The sequence below is a fragment of the Trichomycterus rosablanca genome, chromosome 21 (assembly GCF_030014385.1).
Source record: "Trichomycterus rosablanca isolate fTriRos1 chromosome 21, fTriRos1.hap1, whole genome shotgun sequence".
Lineage (NCBI taxonomy): Eukaryota > Metazoa > Chordata > Actinopteri > Siluriformes > Trichomycteridae > Trichomycterus > Trichomycterus rosablanca.
Genome location: NC_086008.1, coordinates 18,980,310 through 18,995,680, shown reverse-complemented (window position 1 = coordinate 18,995,680; position 15,371 = coordinate 18,980,310). Strand labels below are relative to the sequence as shown.

The 15,371-nt window shown below is 40.6% G+C and overlaps 1 protein-coding gene across 1 annotated transcript in view; it reads left to right on the top strand.

Annotated features, from left to right (window-relative positions):
• cfap299 (cilia and flagella associated protein 299) overlaps window positions 1–12,860 on the top strand; it is an 88,577-nt gene extending 75,717 nt beyond the window's left edge. The window contains exons 4-6 of the mRNA XM_063018084.1: window positions 2,495–2,637; window positions 9,195–9,324; window positions 12,681–12,860. Coding sequence (XP_062874154.1) covers window positions 2,495–2,637; window positions 9,195–9,324; window positions 12,681–12,773 — 366 coding nt within the window. The 3' untranslated portion in view covers window positions 12,774–12,860. The remainder of the gene's footprint in view (window positions 1–2,494; window positions 2,638–9,194; window positions 9,325–12,680) is intronic.
• Window positions 12,861–15,371: the final 2,511 nt, after the last annotated feature.

Genomic DNA, 15,371 nt, shown 5'->3' with positions numbered 1-15,371 from the left:
CGAAAAGGCATGGGAGTATGTGACTTTACCAAGAGCGTGGGTATATAAGAAAAAAGGAAAAGGAAAAATTAATAGACCAAGTACAGAACCCTGGGAAACCCTGACAAAAATGCAATAATAGTAGCTACTAGAGGGTAACAATTTTATTTTTTTAAATGCTGCATATGGTCTAAGAAGGCACGAGAAGGCATGGGAGAATGTGACTTTACGCATCTATGGTGGCTTTGCTCATTTGCCACGACTTATTGGCTTTTGCACCCTCAGTCTGGACTCTTAGGGGTCTGGAGGGTCTCTTTTGCCTTTGGCGCAGAGAACTTTGCATTGAAACATGGACTCATCTGACCACAGCATGAGTTTCTTGGTCTTTTGGTCCATCTGAGATGATCATGGGGCAAGATCATGTTACCAAACCTGTTACCAAATCACTTATTGTGGAACTTGACCTGCTTTTAGAGTCTGTCACAGGATATGCCTTTGCATCTGTGGTGGCTTTACTCATATGCTAGTCACCTATGCACCCCATATCATGACATATTGGCTTTTGCACCCTCGGTCTGGACTCTTAGGGGTCTGGAAGGTCTCTTTTGGTCTCTTTGCCTTTGACATATCTGACCACAGCACAAGTTTCTTGGTCTTTTGGGGCAAGGTCATGATACCCTCAACTGTTACCATCACTTATTATGGAACTTGACCTGCTTTTAAAGTCTGTTTTTACATTTAAATGTAAAAAGGAGACAGAACGGGACTTCAAACAGCTTTTTGTAGTTACAATCTACTACGACATCAAACACTGCAATTCTATTGTGTCATACTTTATTTCTTTGACACTTACGTTATAAGGGTGATGGTATCTGCAGATTCGAGCATTTTGATTCCTCTTTTTGGAATCATAAAGACTCTTGCCTTTTTCTTCCCACTGTAATACTCAACCCGAGAAGTCTTTTAAAGAAAGATGGGGGAGCGCAAAAGCCGCAGATAAGGTGGATCGCTCGGCCCCTGGGCAGCTGCGAACCCGATAGCATCTGTTTAAATGATATAAAAAGAAGCTCCTCGTCTTTTTAAGTCTGCGGCGCTGGTTATCTCGCTTTCATCCCACACGTGTAAGGGAATCCACAGATGGCCGGGGTTCAGACAGAAGTACGAATGTGATATCAGTGACTGAAGTCGTCGGGGGGGTGGCTTCACAGTAGAATTGTAACCCTCTTGCGCTGAGGTAAACAGACAAGCCATAACAAAGCTCCTATTCACAGCAGATGTTATTGGAAGTCATCCTTTCATCATCATCGACCAGACATAATAAGCGCTGAATGTTGTTTAAACTGCCGAGTGTGCTTACAGTTTTAAAGCTTTATCTGAATAAAAACATGTACATTCGATTTTTTTTACCAATCCTACCTTTAATGTAATCTTTTATACAATACGATTAAACCATAACATTAAAACCACCTCCTTGTTTTACACTCACTGTACATTTTATCAGCTCCACTTACCATATAGGAGCACTTTGTAGTTCTACAATTACTGACTGTAGTCTATCTGTTTCTCTACATACTGTTTAGCCCCCCCTTTCATGCTGTTCTTCAATGGTCAGGACCCCCACAAGACCACTACAGAGTAGGTATTATTTAGGACGTGGATCATTCTCAGCACTGCAGTGACACTGACATGGTGGTGGTGTGTTAGTGTGTGGTGTGCTGGTATGAGTGGATCAGACACAGCAGCGCTGATGGAGTTTATAAACACCTCACTGTCACTGCTGGACTGAGAATAGTCCACCAACCAAAAATATCCAGCCAACAGTGCCCCATGGGCAGCATCCTGTGACCACTGATGAAGGTCTAGAAGATGACCGACTCAAACAGCAGCAATAGATGAGTGGTCGTCTCTGACTTTACATCTACAAGGTGAACCAACTAGGTAGGAGTGTGTAATAGAGTGGACAGTGATTGGACACTGTATTTAAAAACTCCAGCAGCGCTGCTGTGTCTGATCCACTCATCCCAGCACAACACACACTAACACACGGTCCAGCCAAAGCCCAGACATAAAACTCTTAATCAAACATCTGAGAGACCTGAAGATGGCAGATCACAGATTCTTGCCATGGAATCTAACAGAGTTTGACAGGATCTGCCATTATAAATGGGATAAACTGCCTAAATCCATGTAATCAAAGCTTAAAGAAGTATCCAAAAGACTTGCAGCTGTAATTTATGTCACAACAATTACAAAATATTAAATAGTCTGTATGACTAAAGTTAAGACAATTGTGGGTTTTTTGCAAGTATGTTGTAAGAATTGACTAATCAAATATTATTTCTAATGTTTCCCAAGTCTCGAGTCTTAGACAAGTTCACTTAATAATTCCAGTCTGTTTTATGACACGACTCATGTTGTGCAGTTGTGCATGTCTTCCCTTTGTTTACTTTCTCATGTTAGCATATTGTGTTCAGGATTATTTATACAGCATGCCCTCCTTTCTTTCTGCTTGCAGTCCATCATTTTCATAAGGGACCACAATTCTCTTGGACAGGAAATATCTGGGTATATAGACTACTCCCACAGACTCGGTTCTGAGGACTTTGAACCGTATTTCAGCGGAAAGAAAAGGCTTCTGCCAAGGCCGACGGACTTAAGGTAGGAATATATCGTGCCCGCGGTGGCCTCCGCTGACTGGTGTTTATCCGGAGCTTGTCTTCCGATTGGTTGATTTATTACAGCTTGTAATAAACTTGAATATATAACACTAGAGACAGATGTTAGACAACGTATCTACTTGTAGTGAAAAGCACAAGGTGAATCTAACGGTAACAATTGACTACATAGTGCACATATAAGATTTACATTTACATTTTTAGCATTCGACTTAGTTATGACTGAACATGATTTTGAGCAATTGAGGGTTAAGGGCCTTGCTCAGGGGCCCAACAGTGGCAACTTGGCAGTGGTGGGGCTTGAACCGGCAACCTTCTGATCACTAGTCCAGTACCTTAACCACTGAGCTATCACTGCCCCATGATGATGATGTATTGCATGATGATGAAGCCTCAGGGTTAAGGTACTGGACTAGTAATCGAACGGTCGCTGGTTCAAACCCCACCACTGCCACGTTGCCGCTGTTGGGCCCTTAAGCAAGGCCCTTAATCCTTAATTGCTTAGACTGTATACTGTCACTGTAAGTCGCTTTGTATAAAAGCGTCTGCTAAACTGTAAGTGTAAACATAGTGCCTAGCGGTTAAGGTACTGGACTAGTAATCGAAAGGTCACTGGTTTAAACCCCACCACTGCCAGATTGCTCCTGTTGGGCCCTTGAGCAAGGACCTTAATCCTTAATTGCTTAGACTTCATATTGTCACTGTACTGTAAGTCGCTTTGCATAAAAGCATCTGCAAATCTGTAAATGTAAACATAGTGCCTAACGGTTCAGATATTGGACTAGAAATCGAAAGGTCGCTGGTTCAAACCCCACCACTGCCAGGTTTCTCCTGTTGGGCCCTTGAGCAAGGTTTTTAATCCTTAATTGCTTAGACTGTATACTGTCACTGTACTGTAAGTCACTTTGGATAAAAGCATCTGCAAATTTGTAAATGTAAACATAGTGCCTAACAGTTAAGGTACTGGACTAGTAATCGAAAGGTCACTGGTTCAAACCCCACTACTGCCACGTTTTTCCCTAGCTGTGAAGCATGGTGGAGTAAGTATTATGAATATTATGGGCGTGGCGATGCTGCTTGCTTCGTCTACTCTTTGCAAAACACAACAAAGGTGTGTTGAAGGATAGACACCATGAAAAAAACCTGGTATTATGGCAATGTTACTATATTTCAGGTTAAAGAAAATCATTGTCTTGCTGACTTGGGGTCTAGACAACATTTTATTATTGAGGAACAATGAATATTTTAATACTATTTTAGTATGGTAATTTTTAACTTAGGGTATTGCTGCTTATTTAATTAAATTAAACAAACAAGTTTTCTATCTGGTCCTGCAAGCAAATAACAAAAAAGACAAACAGTTTAAGCTGTTAACAGGTCTTTCTATAGTAAGGCGACGTCCACACCCGGGGTACCTCCGGATGCAAACACACTCGCTCGTACTCCCTGTTCCAAACAACGTACGCAAACGAATTAAACGCACTTTAGAATAAGCAGAAGTCCTCAACCCCCGCACCTCCTTCTCTTCCTCGATCTCCCTCTTCCTCTCATGGGAAAAATAACAGCCAGTGCTTGTGGTCGCCGCTAACATGGAGCAGATGAGTTCTTCCCATGCATATGTACAAACCCCACACCACACTTGAACTCTGTTTCTCTCATCACAAAGAAACTTGGCCACCAGTCGTGGACTAATTCAGACCCTTGGCAGGACCGGACAGATCGTGATGTTAATAAGGGACAAAATATAGAGCCAACGCGCGTATAATATGCCGTAATAAGGTATGGTCTTGTATATAAAGTAGTTATTATATACATTTGTGGTCAAAAGTCTGAGAATATAATACGTTGCTTAACATTACAAGTCATGTCGCAGCATAATTTAAATTAAAGGTCGAATCTGCAAACAATTGATCAGCCATAACATTAAAACCACCTCCTTGTTTCTACACTCAGCTCCACTTACCATATAGAAGCACTTTGTAGTTCTACAATTACTGACTGTAGTCCATCTGTTTCTCTACATACTTTTTTAACCTGCTTTCACCCTGTTCTTTCATGGTCAGGACCCCCACAGGACCACCACAGAGCAGGTATTATTTAGGTGGTGGATAATTCTCAGCACTGCAGTGACACTGACATGGTGGTGGTGTGTTAGTGTGTGTTGTGCTGGTATGAGTGGATCAGACACAGCAACCTCAGTGTCACTGCTGGACTGAGAATAGTCCACCAACCAAAAATATCCAGCCAACAGCACCCCATGGGTAGCGTCCTGTACCCACTGATGAAGGTCTAGAAGATGACCAACTCAAACAGCAGCAATAGATGAGCGACCGTCTCCGACTTTACATCTACAAGGTGGACTAACTAGGTAGAAGTGTCTTATAGAGTTGACAGTGTGTGGACACGGTATTTAAAAACTCTGAGAATGCTAAGAATGATCCACCACCTAAATAATACCTGCTCTGTGGGGGTCCTGACCATGAAAGACCAGGGTGAAAGCAGGTTAAAAAAGTATGTAGAGAAACAGATGGACTACAGTCAGTAATTGTAGAACTACAAAGTGCTTCTATATGGTAAGTGGAGCTGATAAAATGGACAGTGTAGAAACAAGGAGGTGGTTTTAATGTTATGGCTGATCAGTGTATATTACCCGAAGGCATTTGTGCTGCTGTTACAGATGTTTGTTTTTATCCAATAAGCAAGCATGGACCAACTATTGGTCACTATTGATAAAATGGACAGTATGTGTAGAAACAAGGTGGTGGTTTTAATGTTATTAGCCCCGACAGACCACTCTGATTTTTCCTTAAATCAGCATCTCTTCACGTATGGAAGTCATTACATTCCACTGTCTGCTAATAACGTAGTAATTAAATGATCAACTGAAGCAAAACCTATTTAACAAGAACTGTGGTCATTAACTGGAACTGGAATTAAAAATAACATCCCTACTTAAATAAATATAACTAAAATAACCAAGATGACCATAATTACCAGTGGAAAAGATGGAGAGTAATGGTTTCAAGTGAGGAAAACAGGGTACAGTTCAGGCCTATGTAAAGCGCCCAACACCTGATTGCCTAATAGTTAGATGGAGACCTGGAGACGCCTACGTGTGCGACTGTCCCATTTGACAATGTCCCTTGCCACACACTATCAATCAAGATGTGAATGGAGGACCACCAGATGAAGAACCTGCCATGGCTGGCCCAATCTCTAGACCTGAACCCATTAAAAACCTCAGTCATGGAGTATCCTGGAGTTTGAGGAAAGCAGTTGCAGAACCAAAGCCATTAAACCTCAATGAGCTTGAAGTATGACTGACATCATGGACTCATAAATACAGAGGCATTTGAGGTTCTGCCATGTGTGGTGAAAATTGGACATTCAAGCAAGACAATGACGGTGATCCCAAGCACACTTCCAAGCAAGTCAATCAAGGCTTGGTGAAGGAATCAGTCCTGGAATATCCTGGAGTTTGAGGAAAGCAGTTGCAGAACTAAAGCCATCAAACCTCAATGAGCTGGAAGCTTCTTCACAAGAAGAACAAGTGATCATCCACAGTCAGACATTCCAGCAAGACAGCGTCAATGATCCAAAGCATATTTCCAAGCAAGTCAACCAAGGGTTGGTTAAGGAATCAGTTCTGGAATATCCTGGAGTGTCCATAGAAAATCTTTGGTGGGGTTTGAGGAAAGCAGTTGCAGAACCAAAGCCATCAACCCTCAATAAGCTGCAAGCTTCTGCACAAGAAGAACAGAGGCTTGTTTGCAGTTACCGAAATCACTTATTAGAGGTCATCAATGCTGATTGATGTTCTACCAAGTACTGAAGCTGGGGGTTGGACACTCGTCAAGAAACCTAGATGTTCTACATTTCAACTCAAAACTGGCAGTCTTGACCATATGACTGGCATCATGGATTCTCAAAAACACTGAGGCATTTGAGGTTCTGCCTTCTGTGGTGATAATGGGACATTCCAGCAAGACAATGTCAATGAGGCCAAGCACACTTCCAAGCAAGTCAACCAAGGGTTGGTTAAGGAATCAGTCCTGGAATATCCAAGCAAAGCCATTAAACCTCACTGAGCTGGACGCTTCTGCACAAGAAGAACGAGTGAAGATTCCACAACAGGCGTCAGAAGCTTGTTAGCAGTTACTGAAATCACTTATAAGAGGTCATCAATGCTGATTGATGTTCTACCAAGTACTGAAGCTGAGGGTTGGACACTGGTCAGAAGACCTGAAGATAGACACTTGTCAGGAGACCTAGATGTTCTATTGTTCTATCTAATATTGTGTTGGTCCCCCTCTTTGCTGCCGAAACAGCCCTGACCCGTCGAGGCATGGACTTTACTAGACCCCTGAAGGTGTGCTGTGGTATCTAGCACCAAGATGTCATCAGCAGATCCTTTAACTCCTCTCCATGAAAAAGTATACATGGTCTGCAACAATGCTTAGGTATGTGCTACTTGTCAAAGTAACATCCACATGGATGACAGGACCCAAGGTTTTCCAGCAGAACGTCGCCCAAAGCATCACTCTACCTCCGCCGGCTCGCCTTTTCCCCATAGTGCAATCTGGTGCTACGTGTTCCCCAGGTAAGCGACGTACACGCACCCTGACGTCCATGTGATGTAAAAGAAAACGTGATTCATCACACCAGGCCACCTTCTTTGCTCCATTGCTCTGTGGTCCAGTTCCAAAGCTCACGTGCCCATTGTTGGCGCTTTCGAGGGTGGACAGGGGTCAGCATGGGCACCCTGACTGGTCTGCAGCTATGCAGCCCCATACGCAACAAACTGTGATGCACTGTGTATGCTGACACCTTTCTATCAGAACCAGCATTAACTTCTTCAGCAGTTTGAGCTACAGTAGCTCGTCTGTTGGATCGGACCACACGTGCATCAGTGAGTCTTGGCCGCCCATGACCCTGTCACCGATTTACCACTGTTCCTTCCTTGGACCACTCAAACTCATCCAAATCCTTACGCTTGCCCATTTTTCCTGCTTCTAACATCAACTTTGAGGATAAAATGTTCACTTGCTGCATAATATCTCCTCCCCCCACTAACAGGTGCCGTGATGAAGAGATAATCAGTTCACCCGTCATAATGTTGGCATAGATCTGTTATTAACTGTCAAGTCCAATTGCAAAGCAACATGGGTGTGGTACCACCTCCATGTGGGTGTTAAAAATGATGATGCTACTGGTTGACGTACCTTTAGGGACGAATAAAACATATGTCATTGTACATCCATATATCATCGCACCTCTGCAATCTAGCAGACCATTTCAACTCGAATATTTAAAGCCTCATGTTTTGTGTTAAAATATCTCACATCTGTCTTGCTGCTCTGACCCAAAAGTGAGTGGTTTACCAACGCATAAAAGTGGACAGGCCAAGAATGTTAATTGCTATATGGCATTTCAATATAAATAGACTCTGAAAATGCTGTCAACCCTTGTTTTGAGGAATAGGAAGTGAATCTCCAGTTGTAAGCTGTTCAGAATCATACAGAATACAGTATAATTGCATTTTCCATGCTGTCCCAACTTTTTCTGATTTGGGGTTGTATGTTAATATAATATTTTGTGACATTTTGGGTTGTGTTTCAAATGTATTTTAGATATATAATCAAATACACTAAAGCCTTGTATTCAATTTATAACGACTGTATCTCAAGACTTGAACTTTTGAAACATCATAGTGCACCAGATAACGTCTTAACACTATGGTCATTGAACCACTGACTAAGCGCCCAATCTATATATAAATATTTATTAAGTTGGTAGTGGTAAACAGTGCTAAGCCTGGGGCGTCAGCCAGTTTGGCATCTACATACAGTCAAGATTGGCGATTGCCTGGCAATGGATTAGTCCAAGGTGTGTTACTGCATTAGATCCAGTGATTCCAGAGAGACCAGACCCACCAAGACCCACAAGACTCCTGAGTAATAGATATGATGTGTCAAGGATGCCTTTATTCTGTTATGTCCACTGTCGGCTGTTAATTTGATTGGGGAAGTCAACATGTCCAACCAAGTTATTTAAAATTATAGATGTTTTTATGACTCTAATATTAACGGAGGCAACGTATCTCATGTTAAAAGCGAGTTTGCTTTGAACTATCCTCTGTCAGAGAGGTGTTAATGTCTTTCTTGATGCAGCGGCAGACTGTGTTATGTGACAACGTTCTTCTGAAGCACTCTTGAAGCCATGTGGTTATATTTATCAAACTATCATGACAGTTTCTCTAAGGTCACGCACATTCAACAGTGATTCCCGGCTTTGCCTTAAACGAAATGAGATCTTTTCACAATATTATGTACGGTAGATGGTGAAAGACTAAAGTATTTGCAATCTTGCATTGAGATTGGCAATTCTCTCCTGAAGTTTAGCACCACAACCCATCCTTGCTTGTAAAGACCGATCCTTTGGTGGATCCTACTGTTATACTTTTATACCCAATCATGATATGATTCCCTCACCTGTTCCCACACCAATTCACCTCTTATTATGGAATGCTTTGTTTTTCAGCTTCTACAACTGGAGGACGCAAGTGTCAGCCTCGAACGACAGTGCAAACTACCAGGTCATTGCTGAGAACACAACTGGTTTACTCTTTAAGAACAAAAGAGATCAGAAAATCATTAACGTTGACCCAACGGTAAGAATATTGTGTGTATTTTTTCTTGACTATTCAAGAGCTGGCTTGGGTAAAAGTACCATGGGTAAAATTGCCTTCCCTGGGGCGGATGGGATCTTCCATTCAAAATGTCACACAGCTAGAAATGTCTAACATTAATTGGAAGAGCATGACCAAGACTTCCAAGTATTACCCTGGCCCCCTACTTCCCCAGACTTGAACCTAATTGAGCATCTGTGGGACCACCTTGATGGTCGTGTTGGCTCTATGGATCCTCCCCTACGCCCCTTCGAGCATCTGTGGGATGCCCTGCAATCAGCATGGCTCCAGATACCTGTGACAACCTACCAGGACCTTATTGAGTCACTCCCAGCCTGCCTAGCTGCTGTCTGTGATGTATACGGCGGTTACTCTGGATATTAGCTGGTGGTCATAATAATGTGACTCAACTGTGTATAAAAGTCAATAAATAAAATATCACCGTCACCTGATATACTGTGAGGGGTAGGTTCCTCACGGGAGCGTAGAACTGCAGAAATACAGGGGTATGAGGAGTATTGTATATGTAGTACCTAGAAATCTGGGGAACCTTGGGGAACTTGAGACAATCCGCCAAGGGAATGGGTACCACCACCAAGTCTCAAAACTGTAATTGCAATCACATGTCCACCTGGCTTTCCAAAATCAATGAATCCATAATTCCAAAGGAAACTGGACAAAGTCACCGTCCAGTCACTAATTATCACTGGTATCCAGACAGCATCTCGTAAAAGTTGCTTCCCCCCACGACTCCCCACCGATCTCATGAAACGCAGGAGAACGTGCAGTGATTTCTGACCCAGCAAACCAAACCATTTTGGTTTCTTCGTTTCTGCACGCCGAGCACAGGCTATTTTAGTTGAGATGCAGCGCTGACGGCCGGCCGCTTTGAACGCTCGTTGAGGCCGAGACAGCAGAGCCGAATTGCGCCTGTGGTCGAGCACGCCCCGACCAGGCCGTCTATTAAAAAACACGGGGGTGGCTCGAAAACCCAGACACCAAAACCACCCGGGCACCCAGAAAACCGAGCCCGGCCCCTACCATGCATGACCTCATTGGCCGTTTGAATGCATTCCTGTTGGACTGAAAAAAATGTCTTATTAAATTTAAAATTGGTAAAATTGTTTTTTTCTAGTTGACGCAGTTTGCTCTTACCTCCCAAAAACATAATAAACATAAAGATAAATAAATAGATAAATAAATAAATAAACATAAAGATAAATAAATATATAAATACATAAATAAATAAATAAACAAACATCAAGATAAATAAATATATAAATATATAAATAAACAAAGATAAATAAATATATAAATAAACAAAGATAAATAAATATATAAATAAACATAAAGATAAATAAATTTATATAATAAATTAAAGATATAAATAAACATAATAAACATAAAACAATAAAACAAATATAAATAAATATATATAATAAATAAATAAATTATGACCACAATAAACATGAACATAAAACAAAATAAAACATAAAATATAAATAAATATAAAAGTAAATAAATATATAAATAAATATATATAATAAATATATAAATTATGACCACAATAAACATAAAACCTAATAAAACATAAATATGAATAAATATAAAAAAATAATAATATAATAATAATAATATAAAAATAAATAAATATATAATAAAATAATATAAAAATAAATAAATACATAAATATATATAAATAATAATAGATATATAAATAAATAAATAATAAATACATATAAAATATATATAATAAATATATATAAATACATATATAAAAAATTACATATATACATAAATAATAAATATATAAATAAAAAAAATAATATATAAAACAAAACATAAAACATAATAAAACAAATATAATAAATATATAAATAAATAAACATAAATATATAAATAAATATAAAAATTTATAATATATAAATATATATAAATAAATAATAAATAAACAAATAAACATAATACATATATAAATAAATAAATATATAACATAATAAACATGAACATAAAACATAAAACATAAATATGCTGTGTGCAGTATTTCAAGAATAGGCTCCAATCCAGCTGTGACCATAAACATAACGTGAAGAAAAAAAAAAAAAAAAAGAAATCGGCCAGCCCCTCTGCAAATTGTCTCAAGTTCCCCAAGATTCCCAAACTTCTCAGTACTCTTAGTACTGTTGCTTCTTTTTGGGTCTTCCAACCAAATATACATATTCAAGGGGTCTGTCTGGAAACCTAGTGATCTCTCTACATAGATGCATTTTACGTCATCCTTTGTACACTCCTGAGAAGAAGGCATGTCTAAATTCTTAGATTCCTTAAAATGCTCCTACTGAGGTGCCACATTACGAAAAGGTAATCAAAATGTCATACATTAGAAGGCAGCACGATGGCTTGTTTGCTTGCTTTCTCTTTATCAGTGTGAGGTAACAGTCGGCAAACAAGGTCCTTATTTGTTTTATCTGGACCTACGACATTTTAAAATTAAAAAGCTTTAAATCAAGTAAAAGCAAACTTGTGACGATTGAGAATTCAAAAAATAATGTATGATTTTAATCTACACAGGGTTTTGTACACAGGGTTCTTAACAATAGACAATAATCCATTATTAGGAACACCTATCTGCTATGTACTGTCATTTGTGGGTACACAATTACTGACTGTAGCTTATTAGCACTGTCACCTCACAGCAAGAAGGTGCTGGTTCAATCCCCAGGCGGGTCGGTCCGGGTCCTTTCTGTGCGGAGTTTGCATGTTCTCCCCGTGTCTGTGTGGGTTTCCTCCCACAGTCCAAAAACATACAGTTAGATTTATTGGAAACACTGAATTGCCCTATAGGTCCAGGGTGTTACTGTGTGCCTTGCGCCCATTGAAAAGATGGGATAGCCTCCAGCAACCACTCCCCACCCCGTGAGCTCATCTGTACGCTACGCTATCCTGTACCCTGTGCATTAATCTAATTGGACCCCCACTGAGCAGATGATCTGTGTGCTGTTCTGTGTATGTATGTGCAAGTGCACCAGGTGCAGCAGTGTTGTTGGGATTTGGCTCTTTATTATGAACACACACGATACTCGCGCGCTGGTGTTGGTGGACCGTTAGAGACCCAGTGTTTGTTCATCCATTCTGATCACAGGACGCTATGGGGACCCTTTTGATTGATGAATGGGGTACAGAGGGACACAGGCTACATTCAGTAATTTTATACCCACAAAGTATATCAGTATGGTAGGTGGAGCTTATAAAATAATAAATGAACATATGTGCCAGATAGGTGTTTCTAATAAAGTGCTCGATGAGTATATAATTGACAATCTTTTATAACTTCACAGGCGTCACCAGGCGACAACTCCTCCAGAAGTGCCCCTCAGTCGGATCTCTACGTCCATGTCGTTATCTTCGACCACAAAACCAGGAAAGCCTAAACCACTGCTCGAGCCCCCACACTGCAATTAAAGCCTAAGAGGCGGCCTCTAATTTTACACTAATAAAAAAAAAAAAGCTTTAGAACATCTGGATGTACGAGTCGATTCAGTTATGATCCGCTTCATCAACTTTTGGACTTTTTTATAGTTTATTGTCAACATTAATGCCCGAAACATCTGGATCAGCTGTTAATTATAGAGGTTATACAATCTATTAATGGAGAAGCACATATTTGGGTCAATCCATCTAAAGAAACATCTAAATGCATTGACGAATCCTTGGCTATCAGTCTTAGTGTTGCCAACTCCTCAGTAAGGAAAGTAGCTATTGGCTGTCCTAAAAGTCGCCAGAAGTCACTAAATGACATCATCGCCTAATTTGCATAAGGTCCATTTGCGTGTAATTGATGCTGTAGATGAGAAGAATAACGTCGTGGGAGAGACAAAAAGTGGACACCTAAAAAACACCCTAAATATGTTTAGAACTACAAATGAACGTTCTTCTGTTGATTCGTGGTTTGTTTTTCTTTTTTAAGACAACACTGAGCTACTCTGAGCAGGGTTGCCAGATTGTGACAGTAATTATCAGCCAAAATGCATGAAAAAACACCCAAAACACAGGCTAAGCAGATGATGTTTAGCATTTCACAAATAATAAACCAGTTAAACCATCATGACGTACAAATTAATTTCTTAAAATGTACAGATCAGTAATTATACATCATAAAGGACAAATTATTTTGCTTGCATGTCTTTGAAGTAGCCTACCAAGTTTGTAAAATGCATTATTTATGATGACACACAAACCTTTGCAAGTAAATAAAAATAAACTTGCAAGCAATGAAAGTTTAACCTCTCGTACATATAAACTCTCATATGTACTTGCTTACCTTCATATTCAACTCAAATCACTTGTCTAACATATGAATCAGTGTATTGATGGGTGTGGCAACAGTGTCTTGGACTGGAAAGAATAACCTGTCGATCAAACTTTTGACAACGGGTTGGATGTGGTGGGAGAAGGTAGACCTATTTATATTCCACCTGCTTTAGAAAGCAATAGTTTTTTTTTTATTTACATTTTAAGCCGCCAAAATGATTACAAACCAGCCCAAAATTTGTCCACCTGCCACACACTGCCTGTGTGTTTTTTCCTGCCAATTTCCAACAAAATCCGCCCATTTTGGTGGAAACCGCACAATCTGGCAACACTGACTGTGATACTGACCGCCCATGAGTGCTTTGGGACGGCGGAGGGGCTCACGGCAGGACCCGCTCCTTGCTGAGGACAGTAACTGCAGAACGATGTGTGTTTTCACGTTCGAGTCTCCAAAAGTCTCCAATAACACCAGAAAAAGTCGCTAGATTTGTCGCTAGTCGCTTTTTTGAAAAAAAGTTGCTAGAGGGGTCTGAATACTCGCTAAATATAGCGTCAAAGTCGCTAAGTTGGCAACACTGATCAGTCTGTAAGTCCATTATAAACAAGGGATATATCAAAAACTAAAAAGAATAAGAAACTGCAGCCATATTGCCTAGGTCAGGCCACTGGTAAGAATAGCCAATGTGTATGTGTATCAGATGTCACTCTGGGCTACAGAAGAAACCCTATGGAACGTCTCGTTGTTTTTTTGGTGTATAAAACCACATTAATCGGTTTCCTTTACACTATAAAGCCAAAAGTATTCGGACACCTGACCATGAGCTTGTTGGACATATCATAATACCACAAGCAGGATTAAAATATCTGATTATTTTAGCTAGAACAACAGCCACAGGACTTTGAAGTATGTCATCTGAACAGGCTGGGCACTGATCTTGGTCAAGAAAGCCTCCAGTTCATTCCAGAGCTGTTCGGTCAGGCTGGTTTGAGGGATCTGTTCAGGCCACTGAGATTCTTCAAACCGAGCATTTGTTCTCAGTTAAGAACAACTGGGGCACCACAGAGTGTCCAGGAGCTCAGTGAAGCCCTGAACCAGGTCTGAAAGGGGATATCCCAGGACACCATCCACCGTCTCATTAGGGGGCGTGCCCAGGAGTCGTCAAGAGAGCTTACAGGCACGTGGAGGCCACAAACACTACTGAGTTGCATCGAGTCGCGTGATGAGGTCGCAATGGTTTGATGATTGTGGATTCCATGAACGTTATACAAGAACATCAACATCACCATCAGCCTGAACTACAGACACCTGCCGTTAACACCAAATTCAGACCCTACTGGCATAAATTAAGACTCAGCAGACCGGGCAATGTAAACCGTTCGGCTTCACTGAGCCCGTTGCCCACCGTGCTGACAGGAATGAAAACCAAAGTGGTCGTAGCCAATCAATCCCAAGGTTCAGAACGCGATACCTGATCCTACAATACCTTCCTGTTCGTCAAGGTCGTGTAGAGTGTTTATTTAAGACACGCCAGCCTTCCTTTCTGCTTAAACCATTCTTGTCTGATGTCTTTCATCGACTCAGCGTTTCCACCCTCGGAGCTACCCCTGGCTGCGTGTTATTCTTTGTTGCTGATGGTTTTTGCACCGTTCTTCGTGAACTCTGGCTAGATCAGCTGTTTGACGTACTCAGACCAGCCTGTGAGACACTAACATTTACA